This window comes from Mustela putorius, unplaced genomic scaffold (genome assembly GCF_011764305.1).
Source record: "Mustela putorius furo isolate JIRA1106 unplaced genomic scaffold, ASM1176430v1.1 tig00003858_pilon_pilon_pilon, whole genome shotgun sequence".
Lineage (NCBI taxonomy): Eukaryota > Metazoa > Chordata > Mammalia > Carnivora > Mustelidae > Mustela > Mustela putorius.
This window is the reverse complement of record NW_025422010.1, coordinates 2,589,884-2,604,984: the sequence shown is the minus strand read 5'-3', so window position 1 is coordinate 2,604,984 and position 15,101 is coordinate 2,589,884. Positions and strand designations below refer to the sequence as shown.

At 57.3% G+C, this 15,101-nt stretch overlaps 2 protein-coding genes across 12 annotated transcripts in view; one reads left to right on the top strand and one right to left on the bottom strand.

The window, feature by feature from the left end:
• Window positions 1–6,600, top strand: part of SMARCB1 (SWI/SNF related, matrix associated, actin dependent regulator of chromatin, subfamily b, member 1) — a 37,280-nt gene extending 30,680 nt beyond the window's left edge. For both annotated transcript variants that reach the window (XM_004742492.3, XM_004742491.3), the window contains exons 8-9: window positions 5,771–5,902; window positions 6,253–6,600. In XM_004742492.3, the coding sequence (XP_004742549.1) occupies window positions 5,771–5,902; window positions 6,253–6,292 (172 nt within the window). In that variant the 3' untranslated portion in view covers window positions 6,293–6,600. The remainder of the gene's footprint in view (window positions 1–5,770; window positions 5,903–6,252) is intronic.
• A 135-nt stretch (window positions 6,601–6,735) lies between these two features.
• Window positions 6,736–10,743, bottom strand: DERL3 (derlin 3). 10 transcript variants are annotated; one of them, XM_045065250.1, is made up of 7 exons: window positions 10,580–10,743; window positions 10,402–10,464; window positions 10,227–10,312; window positions 10,027–10,120; window positions 9,365–9,560; window positions 8,814–8,904; window positions 6,736–8,076 (listed from the first exon to the last, which is right to left on the bottom strand). In XM_045065250.1, the coding sequence occupies exons 1-7, from the start codon at window positions 10,670–10,672 to the stop codon at window positions 7,947–7,949; spliced, it is 753 nt and encodes a 250-aa protein (XP_044921185.1). In that variant the 5' UTR covers window positions 10,673–10,743; the 3' UTR covers window positions 6,736–7,946. The 10 variants fall into 10 exon arrangements, with proteins under 10 accessions (XP_044921185.1, XP_044921184.1, XP_044921186.1 ...); XM_045065249.1 differs by having other exon boundaries at window positions 10,402–10,467; window positions 10,580–10,739; XM_045065251.1 differs by having other exon boundaries at window positions 10,239–10,312; window positions 10,402–10,467; window positions 10,580–10,734.
• Window positions 10,744–15,101: the final 4,358 nt, after the last annotated feature.

Sequence of the window (15,101 nt, the reverse complement as noted above, 5' to 3'; positions counted from 1 at the left end):
ACAGGGTCCAGGCCCTGCCTGGGAGGAGGCATCCATGAGCTGCGATGTGGTGGCATCTGACCCTTGTGAGAGTCCAGCTGGAGGTGCAGGCCTACATGTCCGTTCGTGCTGTACCTAAGCCAAGGCCAATGGGCCTGATAGACCAATCTGGGGTGGCCTCACTTGCTGGAGTGCCCCTCTCCAGGTCCTGGGAGGTGGTGATGTGGTACAGGTCATGGGAGTGACACCGACGCTAGATACCTCATCCCCCAGATGCTGATCAGGTCAGAATCCACATTCTGACCAGCAGATGCCGTGGACTGGGGGTGCTCAGAGCAGGAAGACCCTGAGGGTGGTGGCGTCCTCCTGCTCTTATCTCTCGGGGCGATTCCAGGTAACCTCCCATAGCCCCTGCCGAGGATTTAGGCCATTGGTGGTGTGCCAGACAGCTCACAGAGCAGGCCCCCTTGGGAGTCCCTGGTGGCGACAGGTCAGGACTTATAGACAGCCCGCACGCCCCCATCTCAGAAGCCACTTAATAAGTTCCAGCCGGCTGGATGGGTAGCATTCCAGAGCCCCAGCCTGCTGCGATCTGCAGGCTGTCATGCTGAGTGTGCAGGTTTCTCGTCCTGGCGGTGGAAGGCAGGTCCGCTGACTGGAGACTGGGGTAAGCACATACCCCTTCCCAGCAGCCCCAGCAGCCCCCGCAGCCCCAGCAGCCCCAGCAGCCCTAGCAGGCCAGGCCAGCGGGACGCAGCCTATCTGGATCTGAGAGACATCCCAGTGTCTCTTTTGTATTGGGACAGCTGCTTGTGATTTCCCAGCTGACCAGGCCTCCTGCACTCCTCATGCTAGGCCTGGCCTGTCATGTGTGCTGTGTGCGGTGTGGGCATCTGGACTCTAGAGAGAGTTTGCAAGACAGAAATGGGAGCTTAGGGTCAGAAGCTGGCTTGCTGTAGGCTTCATCGTCCAGGGGACGATTGTGGCCTTCTAAAGCAATCAAGGGAAGGGACTGGAACTTCTGTCTCTTGCCCCTATCCCACATTGTCACTGCTGCACCATGTCATCCTTTGGGAGCTCTGAGCGCTCTTGACTCTCCCCAGGGAGCCTGGTGTCAGTCAGTCTTTCTGGGGGAAAGGCTGTGTAGTGGGAGTAGAGTGGGCTCTCAACATCCCCAGGGCCAGGGGCCACTTGGTCTGTGGAGGGTGGGATCAGGAACCCTGGCCTGGTCTCTGCTACACCCAAAGCTTGGCAACCGCTGAGTCACATGACTCCTTCAAAGGGGCTTGAAATCCAGGGCCTCCGTCATCCTGTGTTATAAATGCTCTGAATTCCCGCCAGCTGGTCCTTCCTGTCTGTCTGCCCCCCGGACCAAGCCCAGCATCCGGCTGCGGTGCCATCTGCAGTGATGGTGGCACTGAATTGTGTCCACAGTGGAGCAGGGCAGGCTGCTGGTCACAGGGCATGTGTGAGCAGAGGCAGACAAGTCTCAGGAGCTAGGCCAGAGGACAGGCTGCTTCCCTCCAGCCATGGGACGGGCAGGCCTGATGTGGGCAAGCATGAGGAGGGAGCATGGCATGTAACAAATGGATAGGGGGCCCCAGACTCCTAGCAGGAGGGGTACAGGACTCTATCAGGGTAAGGGCCTGGGCCGACTGGCACATGGGAGGCTGTCAGATACCCAAACCTGCAAGCTGTTACCTCTGAGAAAGTTGTGTCAGTCCCGTGGCTGCAGCTGGGTGCAGAGAAGAAATAGCACCCTGTCCAGCACGGGAGACTTGTGTGTGGCCACTGAAAGTACTGGAGGGTGCAGGCCCGGGGTAGGGAGCATGAGACCCCAGGGTGGGGAGGGAGGACAGAGTGCCGGCCAGGAGGAAGCCAAGGACATGGGGAGGGGCCAGAGAACTTGGGATCTGGGCCCAATGGGGGACAGAGAGGCAGTGTCCCTGGTGCACATCAGGGTTGGGAGACACCAGGGTCATTTTGGATTTGTTGACCAGGAGCCACACGGGTTCCTCCTGGAACTCTGCCCACCTGCCAGTGGCAGGCATTTGCTTGCCTGCTTATCTGCTTTGAGAACCACTTCCTGGAGGTACAGTGCATGTAGGGTGCGGTCCAGCCAGCTAGCACGGGCTCTGTAGGATCCGCAGAGCCCCAGCTGTCACAGCTGGCAGGCCTTTCCTCACCCCAGCAAGCCTTGCCCCCTTTCACCATTGCCCTGCCCCCATGGCTCTCAGCCCCAGGTGACTACTGATCTGCTTTGAGTCAACTTGCCTCTTCTGGTATTCAGTATAAATAGAATCCCAGATCACGTGGTCTTTTGTGGCTGACTTCTCAGTGTCACTTCTCCCTGTGGCAGCCTGTATCAGAGCTTCGTTCCTTTTGAGGGCTGTGTGATACCTTATCATACAGATGGACCATATTTTACCCAGTCAGCCGTCGAGGGACAGGTGGGCTGTTGTCCCTTTGGGGCTGTTGTTAAGGGTAGTGGGGTGAGCGTTCATTTTTGTTTCGGTGCCTCTTTTCAGTGCCCTTGGGTAGGTGCTAGGAGGGGAGTTGCTGGGTCACATGATAGTTGTGTTGAGCACTTGGAGGGAGGACCCGACTGCTTTCCAGAAACCACCCCCCACCCCATTTTATTTCCCAGCCAGCAGAGCCAGGCTTCTGGTATCTCACTTTTAAATCTAGCACTCCTAGGGCAGTGGGGTAGGGGGAACTCGGTGGTTTGGATTTGCATTTCCCTGACCCCTGATGACCTTGGGCATTTGTACATTGCTTTTGACAAAATGGCTGTTCAGGTCCCCTGTTTTTTAATAGGGTCATTTGCATTTTTATTACTGAGTTGTAAGTGTTCGTTATATATTCTAGATAGGAGTCTTTATCAGAGATGGGATTTGCAAATATTTTCTCCCACTTTTGGGTTGTCTTTCCACTTTCATGACAGTGTCCTTCAAAACACAAAAGCTTTATGTCGTCTTTTTTTTTTTTTTTTTTTTTTAATATTTAGTTATTTGGTTTGGTTTGGTTTGGTTTTGGGTTGGTTAGTTTGTTTTTCCCAGTAATCTCCACACCCAACCTGGGGCTTTAACCTACAACTGGGAGACCCAAAATCTCATGTGGCACTGACTGAGCCAGCCAGGTGCCCTGAAACACAGAAGTTTGTGGGTTTTTGTTTTTTTTTAAGATTTTATTTATTTATTTGACAGGCAGAGATCACAAGTAGGCAGAGAGGCAGGCAGAGAGAGAGAGGAGGAAGCAGGCTCCCTGCAGAGCAGAGAGCCCGATGTGGGGCTCAATCCCAGGACCCTGGGATCATGACCTGAGCCGAAGGCAGAGGCTTTAGCCTACTGAGCCACCCAGGCGCCCCAAAGCACAGAAGTTTTAAGTTTTAATGTAGTCCAGTTTATTTTTTCTTTTGTTGCCTGTGCTTTTTTTCTTTTTTTTTTAAAGATTTTAAGTAATCACTACATCCAGCGTGGGGTTCAAATTCCCAGCCCAAGATCAAGAGTTGCATGTTCCACTGACTTAGCGCAGTGCCCCCACGGTCCTTTTTTTTAATGTGACACCTATGAAATCACTGCCTAATCCAGCACCATATGTTCGAAAGACTGCTCTCTCCCCATTGCGTGGGCTCCCACACCATGTCAAAATGCGTTGACCAGGAAGAGGAGGGTGGTGTCGGGTTTTGTCCCCTGCCCACTCCCAGCTGAGCAGCCATGGACAGGTCATTTCCCTCCAAGAGTCTGTCCTTCTCATTTGTGAAGTGGGCCTAGTAGTGTTTCCTGGCTTTTGTGTCATGCAAGGGCATAAAAGTGAGATCACAGCAAGACAGCCCTACAAGCTGCGGCCCAGGGCCCTCTGTCACCTCAGCTACAGCCCTCCCCTACCTGGGCTCTGTGTCCCCACCTGGACTCTGCAAGAAAGTAGGAGAATCTGGGGTCCCAGGTGACCTTGAAGTCGTCATGTGGAATCCCCTCAGAGGAGGAGTGGGAAGCAAGGTGGCACTCCTGCCTTTGTGTTTGTCCTAGATCCGAGGCAGGCCTACTGGCCCAAAGCCCATTCTTACAGGGTTGGATCGAGCAGTTCTTATTTTAGAACAAACCCACAGGAGTGGAATCTTCCCAGAGCCAAGGGGAGGTAAACAAAGGGACCTCCAGAATCTACTCACAAGCTCTTGTTTAAATTAAGAGGAAAACATGTTTTGCTCCCCTCAGCATGGGCTTGGCGCCTTTCATGTCTGTCCTCCCAAGGAAGGCGGCAGCTGGGAGGCCTTGAGGTGCGGGATGATGTTTGGGTCTGTGGCTGGGTGGTTTAGGATTGCCAAACCACGGCCCTGGCTGCAGAACAGCTGTTAGGAGCTGCTGAGGAGGCTCGGCCTCGGGGAACCTCGGGTGAGGGCTTGGTGCATCCACTGGCCTCTGAGTCACCAGCACAAGCTCGGGCTTCGGGGACTAGCTTCAGCAGCAGGAGGTGAACCTGACTCCTGCAGAGGGGCCGGAGGGAGCCCTGGGCTGTGGTGAGAGCCTTAGCCCATGTCTGCTCGCGTTCCTTGAGACTCTGGGATGAGGAAAAGAACACGAGGGAGGCCAGAGCTGGCCCTCGGCTGCTATGTGCCCACCAGACGCCCCTCTCCAGTGGGCCACACACACAACCTTGAGCACCAGTTACAGGGAGACTCTGTGACAAGGCTCCTGGCCCCTGGGGAGCCCCTTCCCAACACCAACATAGTGGGCATACGTTGGCTGGTTTAAATAACAGCAAAGCTCTGAAAAGTTCCCACAGCTGTGATATTGTTCCTGGTTTCCAGATGAAATATCAAAACCAACAATGCCTGACCAGAGCGAACAGTGTTCTGCAGGGGGGCAGACATGTGATAGGACTGCATTGGAGGGGGCTGGCCTTCTTGGGGTGCTGAGCCTCGGGGAACAGGTGCAGGCCACCCAGCTGGAGAAGAGAGAAAAGGGCTGGTGAGGTGGCGGTGGTGATAGGGGAAGGGGCTGGGAGAGGTCACTGTGAGGGCCATGCTCTGAGGCTTGGAAACCAAGGCCTGGAGAGGTGGCAGCTCAGCTGTGTCCTCCCTCCCATGGTGTCTGCTCCTCCCCCTCTCCCCATGCCCATGCTGTGTCTCTTTGGCAAGAAGGGGCTTAGGTGGCCATCAGAGTGGTCGTTTAGAGGCTACAGAGTGTAGTGATTTGGGGACAAGGGTCCCAGGCCCAACTGTTTACCTTAGGCAAATAGCCCATTTCTCTGGGGCTTAGTTGGGCCAGTGAAGTGGGCTGAAGGGCAAGTGTACAGAATATTCAGGAATAGGCCGGCCCAGCAGCCTTCAGTGGGATGAGTCTTTGAGGCTGGTGGGTCCTGGCCCTGGACACTGAGTGGGATAGACTGCCCTCCCCTGCCTCCCCAGCAACACTGGTCACGGGGAATGCCCTCTCCAGGCTTATAGACAGAGACACCTCGGCAGCAATCTAGAGCCTGTTTGAGAGTGCTTTGAAGAGAGGCTGTTATTGGGGGGGGGGGGCTGGCATCTCCAGTGACTCTGCCTTGAGGTCTGAGTGACAGGTGATGACTGGGCCACTCCTCTCAGGAGTGCTGTTCTGAGGAGCCAGGCATGGAAATGGCCCAGTAGGGAGGAGACAGAGGAGGTAGCAGGAAAGGCGTGGGCCTTCCTGCCATGGCCTGGCTCCAGCATTCTGGCAGGGGGCGGACACTGTTTCTGGGGGCGTTTCTAGCTGCTACTCTGTGAACTCAGCAGTCACTACCCCCCACTCCACCCCACCCTGGCCCACAGTGAGAACCCCCTACCCACGGTAGAGATTGCCATCCGGAACACAGGGGATGCTGACCAGTGGTGCCCGCTGCTGGAGACTCTGACAGATGCCGAGATGGAAAAGAAGATCCGCGACCAGGACAGGAACACGAGGTATCCACACCCCCACCCCTCCAGGTCCCTTACAGCTGGCTCTGTCTTGAAGGCAGGTGAGAGATGTGGTGACCTGGTTTTGTGGGGAACCAACTTGCCAAAGACAGGCCCCTGCATGGGTTTCCCTGCAGGGAACAAAAATAAGCCCCTCTGGAGCCCTGGAGAGGTAGGCGGGACCTGTGCAAGCTGGAGAGAGAGCAGACGCAGGGCCTCCAGCAGCAGACAGGCACAGGCCGAGTGGGGCTAGGGATCCTCCCTCTTACCATCCATGTCCTATCTCTGTCCCCACTCCCCCAGCTGCACTAGAGATCCCTGGGGGGCTCTGGGTCACTCCTTCTCTCCTCCTGCAGGCGTATGAGACGTCTTGCCAACACTGCCCCAGCCTGGTAACCAGCCTGTCAGTGCGTGGCTCCCACGGAGCGTTCAGAAGATCGGACCGCCTCTCCATCATCTCCTGGCAAGGCAGGAGGCAAAGGGGGCAGGCCGGGGCCATCCTGAGGAGCATGGGGTGTGGGGAGGGCTTACGGTCACCCTCCCCTGGGCACACATTCCAGTTTCTGAGCCCCAGTCCCCACCCAAGTCCCTGGTCAGAAAGAGGCCTCATTTTTGGATTGTGTTTTGTTTTTGTATAGGAGCCCCAGGTAGGGCTAGCAACACTTTTTAAATAAAGACAACAGGTCATGTTCCATTTTTTCAAAGTGGTAGCATAAAAATAAGAAAGGGAACGAGGAGCAGGGTCTGGCTGGGTGGAGTGTGGCCAAGGCCAGCACACCAGGCCTCTCGCCCTTCTGTGCCTCAGACCCCAGGTGGGCAGATGGGGGCTGATAAGGCTGCATCCGAGCCCTCAGACCCCCAGCCTGATACCCACCACCTGTGCCATCCTCCAAGGAACAGAAGTGAGGTTCAGAGGGCAGGGGGCCGGCTTTCCTGTCAGCAACAGCCCCACCCTGTTCCAGCTCCACCCCAGCTGGAGCCCTGAGCCCTGCCAGCAACTCTCTCAGGTGGGTCTCAAGGAGTAAGACATGTGGAGCGGCACGCCTGCCTGGGGCTGGAGTGGGGGTTTGTGGTGTGCCGAGAAGGGAGGCACAGCCCTGGGCCTCTCCTCAGCTCTGCATCCTTGTCTCCTGGGGAAATGCCCCCACTCTACACAAGGCACATGGGCTCCACAAGGGTGGCACGTGTGGGTCTCCTCACGGAGCCAAGCAGTGCTTGGTGAACTGAGCCCATGGCTGCAGTCTTGCCGAAGAGAATAGACCCCAACACCGGGCAGCTGCCATTAGCTGCTGCCGCGTCTTCCCTGTTGGGTCAGGGCAGCTCTGCTCCCTGGGTGTGGCAGGAGCATGGTGCCACCTGGCTCCCAACCTGAGCCCCACACTGGCCAAGGGCAGAGTTCTTGAGTAGGAATTGGGGTTTTGGTGCCAGGATATAGGGGTAGATGGGCCTGGCCCTCTGGGCTGGGGGTCCTGTGATCATGTCCTGGGACATGACAGCTCCTAGCTCCTGGGGAGTTTGTACTCAGGCCCACTGCCCTTCATCCAGGAGTGCAACTTGCTGGAGTGAAGTTGGGCTTCACTGGAAGGCCCTGAACAAAGAGGAAGATTCCAGGACTGGGTTCTCCTGGCCTTGGAGACAAGTGGGCTCCATTGCTGAAGGGTTTGCTTGGTCCATGTGCCCATGCAACTGGTGGGATGGACTGAATACTGCCCACCTCAGCCCCTCTGGGCAACCCAGCCCAGTGCTCCTACAGAGCCAGCTGCAACTCCACACGGTTTGCCTACAAAATTTAGGTCAGACTCCATGATGAATACTTGTGTCATCCGTGAATGTGACAGCCTAGGGCTGGAGGAGTACCGTTGCTGTTGATCATCCAGGAATCAACTGTCATTATGACTAGTCTAGGGCAATGAGGAAAGTTGGCCAGGCTGTCTGGTACCCGCTTTACCAAAGTAAAAAGTGAGCTGTGGTATCAGATCAGGCTCCCATGGTCCTTAGCTACAAACATCAGGGAGAGAACTTTGCAGAACTCTGCTGAGGTGAAAATTTCTCAAAGCTTTGGGGTTGCAGAAAGGGCAGAGGACCCCGGTCCTGGCCCTCTCCTGCACCTGACTTCATGGAGCCTCGGCCAAGTCCCTTGGCTGCTCAGCTGGAAAATGGGGCAAAGGTCCCCTTGTTGCCTGTGAGGGACAGAAAGAGTCAAGTGAGGCATCAGCCTGAGGGTACCATGGGCAGGAGCCCCTAGGCCTGGCATGATGGGAACATCCCAGTCCTGGCCCCAGCCAATGAAACCTGGCCAACCCCCTTGCTGCCTGGCCTAGAGCAGAGATCAGTACAGGTGGGATTTTCCCAAGGCTCCATCAAGGTGTTGGCAAAGCTGGAGTAAGAACCCTGAGTATGCCATGTGTGAGCTCAAAGCTGCTGGGCAACTGTGGGCAGGTTCTTGACCCCCTTTGGGCCTCCCATCCTACCACCTACAATTGGTCTGAGAGGGCCGGCCAGGGTTGGTGGTCCTAGGTCAAGGCCAGCAACACCTGCCCAGCTCCGTGGAAGGATGTGGCCAGCCAAGGCAGGGAGCCAGTGCTGCGGGCAATGAGATGCAGGTCATTCTGTTTATTTGGGTGGGCCCTGGGCACCAGCCCAGTCTCCAGGACAGGTTGCTCTCCTGTAATCGGGAGTTAGGGGTAGAATGGAGGCCTGCCAGAGGCCAGGAAAACAGGCTGGTCCTGGGTAGGATCATTGCTGCAGGAGTCCTGGCTCCTCCTCCGGGAGGGGCAGGTAATTGGGGTCCTCCTGTGGGGCATCCAGTAGCAGCTTCCTGTAAGGAGGGGCCCACACTGAGCTGAGGCCAGCGGGCGTTCCCACTGGTGCAGGAAGCCATCTGAGGGAGGGTAGCAGAATTATCTCTAGCACTCACAGGAAACTGGGGGTCAGTAGCAGCCTCTTGCCTCCAGGCTGGTTGGGCAAGACGTCCTCTAGGAAGTAGTAAATGTGGCCCACAGCAATCCCTGTAGGAGAACCCTGAATGGCTGAGGCCACTCTCCATGGTCCAGAGCCCGAGGCCCTCACAGCCTACTCCCTCCTTCCATGCACAGGCAGGCAAACAACTCAGGCCCCAGAGTATGAGTACCCAGTGTTCTGCACAGACTGCCAGCACAGGGTTGACCTTGAAGGACAGGCTTACCTGGCCCAGAAGTGGGCAGGACGTGGGGAGGGGAGGGCCTGAGAACATGGGAGGAATAGGAGTCAAGGCTGGCACCTTGACACACCGTATGCTCATCTCTGGTCAGGACCCACATGAGCATCAGTACACCCGAATATGGGGAGCCCATAGCTGGCTGGGTTATTCAGGGGCCGGGAGAACAAAGGAGCTACAAAGTCTGGAAGAGGGGGTGGGAGGACAGGTGAGAGTCCTCCCAAAGACCATCAGGTACCAGATGGGGAGGGCGGATGCACAGGCAGGCTTACCCAGCAGGTCCACAAGAATGGAGTTGCCCAACAGCAGAGAGAAACCCATAAGTGCCCAGGGCAGGAATGGTGCCTGGAAGGTGAGGAGGCCGAAGAAGTTGACTCTCACTTGGGGGTTGCGGCGGCTCCATACATACACCAGCATGACTGTGAGTGCCTGGCCCAAGAAGAAGAGGCTGCCCAGGAGCCCCAGCAGCTGAGCCAGAGTCAAGGTGCTGGAGGCCTTCTCCTGGTGCAGGCCTCAGAGCTCCTGCCCAGGGCCCCTCTGACTTGCTAACACCCTGGAATCATCCCTAGTTTCCCTTCTCTCATCACCCCTCTGTGCCCTTCCAATCAAGGCCACACTATGGCCTCAGGCCCCACAAGTGATCTGCCCTTCTTGTCCACCCCCAGCCTCCAAACACTGCCTGTCATTGCCCCAGTTTCTCCTGACAATGGGCATGCAGGGCTCAGCCCCCAACCACGCCACCCGGCTCCCCTGCACATTGCCCTGTAGTATTTTGTGTACAGCATTGAAGAGCTGGCGTTGACATCCGGAGCCGAGTCCGCTATGTACGGTAAATACATCCTAAGCTGGAGGGAGCGACTCTGTCGCTCACCGGCCAGCACAGGCTGGACCAGAGGCACTGCGGCCTTCAGTTTAAGAGCCCGGGAAAGGATACGGTCATGAGGACACCCCCGAAAAGGAACATGAAGACGAAGTCGGCCGTGCGGCCACGGAACGAGCCCTCCTCCAGCATGCGGCAGTAGCGGAACCTGCGGCGTCCGTAAAGGAAGTGTCACCAGGCAGAGCCTCAGTTTCACCACAGCGCGCATCCCCCAGCCCGGCGACCCGCCCACCGCCCCACGCTTGGGTCCGCACGGTGCAGGATACACGAAGAGCATGTTGAAGAAGAAGCTGAATCCCAGCGGCCCAAAGAAGAGGAAGTTGGTGACGAGCCTCCAGACCTACAGAGATGGGAAGGAAGGCGGGCGGGCGGTCAGGCGCAGGGCAGGCAGGGCCCGGCTGTCAGGTGCCATGAGCGGGGCCGCCTCACCTGGAACTTCCGGAACACGAGGTGTGGGTTGAAATAGAGCTGGAAGGGGCTGAGGAGCTCCAGCTGCTGCGGAACCAGGGACGCGTCAGGTGGTGCCCCCGGAACGCAGAGGTAACCATGACGACACCCCTCCCGGACTGCAGCCACGGAGATGCCCCCACCCGTCTAGCCAGCTTACCACAGCAGCGGTGGTAAGGACGCAGGCCGCGGTGTAGGCCCGCGTCACCGCGGGCACCTGCAGGAACTCGGCCATCAGCCCCTGCCACGCCATTGAAACTTCTTTGACACGCGTGGCCCAACTTGCTGCGCGCTCTTTAACCCGCCTCCAAAGCCCGCCTCACTCTCGAATTCGGCCAATCCGCGTCGGAGGCGCCGCACGCCCAGGGTCGAGGGAGGGACCCTGGGCCCGGTAACCAATAGGAGGAGGAACTGGGAAGCCGGGGGCGGGACAGGGTAGTGGGCGGATCGGAACTAGGGACCAAAGAACAGGCCCCACTGTTGAGCACGTGGCGGTTGTTGTGATGGCTGGCGTGGCGGCGCGGGAGAACGTGTGACCAATGAGGAACGGGTCGCTTCACGGCAAGCTAGAGAGAACCAATAACGAGGACGCACAAGATTTTGGGGGCGGGACTGAGGTTACTCCGCGAGTGAAGAAGAGAAAAGACCGCGGAACTGCGAGACCGGAAGGGGCGGGGCCACAGTGGGCGGTGGGCAAGGCGGAATCGTCGGGAGTCTGGTCTTGGAGGCTCTGTGAGTCCACCTAGCGCCGCCAAACACTTTGTCCCGTCCTCTCTCCTACTGACAGCCAAACACAGTGCCACCTGACCCTTAACAGAAGAGGCGCTCAGCACTGTGTCCAACCACCCCACTCCCGTACCCTCCTGCAGTCCACTTGACCCCACGCCGACTCCTGCGGACAGTCTTTGAACCCAAAACGCCAGAGTGCCAACACAGGCCAGAGCAAGTGAACGGGCTGGAAAGGGCCTCTTTTTTTTTTTTTTTTTCTTTCTTTGAGCACGTGCACAAGAAGGGAGGAAGTCGTGAGAGGGAGAAGCAGTCTCCCCCACGGAGCAGGGAGCCCTACTGGGGGCTCAATTCCAGGACCCTGAGATCATGACCTGTGCGGAAGGCAGACGTCTTAACCAGCTGAGCCACCCAGGCACCCCGTTTTAATCATTTTGATGGAAAAGAGAAACTCCATTTATTCATTTATTAAGTCCACTGTTTACTGAACACAGATTGTGTGCCAGGCGCTTTTCTGGATGTGGGAGATACAGCAGCCAAGAAAAGATGAGGAGACAGGTAGTCATAGGCTCGTACTAATATGAGAGCTTGTGTTCCCAGGACAGTAAACTGACGCAAATAATGCCAAGACTGGAGGGTTGGGTCGTGAGCCATCACTGCAGGTGGGGTGATCTGAGAAGCCTCTGCAAACAAGTGATGAGCAAGTGACGCTTGATTGTCACTTTTAAAAGACCCCTGTGGCTGCTGCAAGGACAGTAGACTGAAGAATCAGTGAGCAGGGGAGGTTGCAAGGCACAATGGTGGCTTGGGCAGGGTGGAGCCTGGAGCATAGGGGAAGGGCGGGAGACGCTTTTGCCCATTGATGGGACAGAGCTGTGAGAGAGCAACCAAGGGTGACTTGAAGGTCTGAGCCATAGGGCAGATGGATGGTGGTGGCTTTTACCAAGATGAAAAAACGCTTGGGGAAAAGGAGAGCGGACGGAATCCCTTCATGGCCCTGTTGAGTTTGGGGCATCTGTGTAACTTCCACCTGGAGAAATCTAAGGGTGGTGTTGGGGGAGAGATTGGCCAGGCAGTCCAGTTGTGGATATCAGTCCTCTGTACACCAGTGGCCTGTGTAGTCTTGGGCCTGTGTGAGGCAGATGAGGCCCTGCCTGGGTGGCTTACCATTCAGTAGTCAGAGAAGGCAGACCTGGCCAGGGAGGCCTGGGGAGGCTGGAGAGGGCTTCTAGAAGCTGAGCCAAGAAAGGGCTTCAGGAGCAACGCAGTGAGAAGCTTACAGAGATGAGGCCCGGGAACGGTGGGGTGCAGCCATGCCAAAGCCGCTGTGGCCAGGACACTGGAGGATAGGAGGAAGAGGAAGGTGCCCAAACAGATGTGCCTTTACCAACATGGGGAGCTCAGGTGTGGACGTAACTGTAGAAGACTAAGAATGCCCTGGACCAGGGCACTGAGGCCCCCCGAGGAGACTGGAAAGGCTGAGAACCAGCTGACAGAGTTATCTCAGGTGGATCCTGAGAAAACAGAGGGCTAAGAAGGGTTCCCTAGGGAGTGGCTCAAGGAGTCCCCAGGGGACAGAAGCAGAGGAAGAGGCTGAAAGCATGAAAGGGCACTGTGCATTTGGCTCCGGAGTGAGAACAGGTCTGGTCTGATAACAGTGGGAATTGGATTAACATGCTGAGAGTTTGGGTGGTGGGACCCCCCACCTTTAGATGGCCCCCATTGTCCAGCAAAGCAGGCCAAGGTCATGTTTGAGGTGGGCCCAGTGGAGTAGATCCCATCTGGGTGGAGGCAGGGCTGCAGATGCCAGGGCTGGCACCTGCCAGGCAGGAAAGCCATCCCGGGAGGTCAGGTCTCATGCCTGTGTGGGGAAGAGTGGGTATTCCTGCCTCCAGGCACCCAGCAAGCTCTAGGCCCTCCACTCAGGGTCAGGCCAGGGCTAACAGGAGGGTTTGTCATTGTGGACAGGGGCATCTGTCTCCCCTCTGATTGCAGCTGATAAGGCAGGCGCCTCGCTTAGGGACAGACAGAGAAGCACATTCCCCGGGGAGCCTGGGAGGCTGGGACAGGTGGGGACATCCAGGGGAACAATGGCTGGATTTTAGGGCAGATGCTCCCTCCTCAGAACCCTGGCTGTTCTCAGAGGGGGAAACTGAGCCCCAGTAGGAGGTACAGCACAGCCTGAGGCAGACCTCCATCACCAGTCCAGGCTCTTCCCGTCAGTTGCAGGCCCAGGGCCGTTCCACTTCTTGCCTCAGACACCTGTAGACAGTTATTTACGGAGAGGAACCCTGGACTCCCCATGGTCCCAGGGGCCTAGAGATGTGGGCAGGCAGCCTGACGTCTATGTGGCTGCTGGTCTGAAGTGGGGGTTGGGGGGTGAGGGGTGCCAGCTGGGCCTCTTGGGCTGAGGATGAAGCTGAAGGAGGGCCTGTGGTCCCTGGGCCAGGTGACAACAAGCCCTGCTCCTTAAGCTGCCTCTCTGGCCTTGCTGTGTTTTCCTTTTGACATGAACCTGCCCCTTTCAGACCCTGGGCCTCCTCCATCAGGGGGGCTTTCCCTCAGGGGCTGGGAGCTCAGTGCCAACCCCCTTCCTGCACATGGGCCCCCAACTGTGGTGGGAAGACCGCCCCCGCAACTCCAGCCAGCTCCTCCCAGGAGCAGCTGTGTCCCCGCTGGCCCTTCCTGTCTGGGTTATGGTGTATTTTTAGCACTGAATCCGGAACCTACTCGGCAGCAGCTGCCTATGGCCGGAGTGCAAGAACAATAAACCGTCCAGGTGGGCTCTGTCAGGCCAGGGCTGGCCCTCTGAGCTTGGTAGCAGATTCCAGACTTTCCAGGAATTAGCAGGTCTCTGGGGTGGATGGAAAGGGAGGAGGTAGCTCGGGGCTGAGGAAGAGTAGCATGAGCCAGGCCCATCTGGGGAACAGTCTGTGCAAAAGTCCTGAGGTGCCATGGTGCAGGTGCAGAGAGAGGCAGAAGGCATGGCAAGGAAGAGGGGCTGTATGCACTGTGAGGCTGAGCAGGGCTGTAGAGGCTGTGGTCCCTGCCCTGAAGGGCAATGAGGAGCCCTCTGAGAGTTTTCAGCATGGTGGTACGTGCCAGTGAGATGGCAGCTCTCGGGAGGAAGAAGGAGACAAGAAGAGAAGCACTCATTTGAGTGGAGAAGGATGGCAGCCAGCCTGCATTAGGGGTGAGTGACAGAGGAGGAGGTGGAAGCCACAAACCTTCGTGACTGATTGGCAGACAGGTGAGTGTCGGGGAGGGCCAGGTTTTGGAGGGAAACCTCCCACTGGCTTGGGACATGTCAATTCAGGTGCTGTGGGGCATGACCACCTCAGGGAAGCCCTCCCTCCCTGGCCACCCCAGCTTGGTTCTCCCAGCCCCTTGTCACCTACAGCACGGGGTAGGTGCTCTCAGCTCACCATGCTCTCTATCCCTGGAAGTCCTCGGTGACCTTTGAGCCTCAAGAAGGCCGAGACCCGTCCTCCAGTGCTGGATCTGCGGCCTGGGGGCTGGCACTGAGACTTGACCGTGCCAGGTGGGCCTCTGTGTCCTGGTCTGTGAAATGGGCTAGTGGGAAGAACCCATTTGTAGAGCCTCCTTCAGCTGTAGTCTGTCCTGATGTGGGGAGTATCAGATTTCTGGGCAGGGGCCCCTTCCTGGGACACAGTCATGGCTGCCCCTCCTGGCCCCCAGCAAGGTAGAGACCCTGAAAGAACGAGAATGCACCAAGGCAGGACTTTCTCCCCGAGGCTGGTTTTCTCACCTGCCTCCTCCCAGTCCAGAGCTCTCCCAGGGCTGCAGTGGAGAACATTCACAGAGGAACATTCACAGAGGCCTCAAGAGCCTGGGAGGGAGGCAGTAGGGTCTGGCTCTGATGGGGATATGGGGAAAGATACCGACATTGTGCAGGGAGGGGCCAAGAGTCGTGGGCTTGCTGAGGAAGGACTGCC

Coding starts and splice junctions, on each gene's coding strand:
- DERL3 (XM_045065249.1), bottom strand. CDS start 10,672: ATGGCGTGGCAGGGGCTGATGGCCGAGTTCCTGCAGGTGCCCGCGGTG. Junction 10,313..10,401: donor TCGTGTTCCGGAAGTTCCAG/GTGAGGCGGCCC, acceptor CCATCTCTGTAG/GTCTGGAGGCTCGTCACCAA. Junction 8,077..8,813: donor CTACTGACCCCCAGTTTCCT/GTGAGTGCTAGA, acceptor TGTCCCTCACAG/GCAACAAGGGGACCTTTGCC.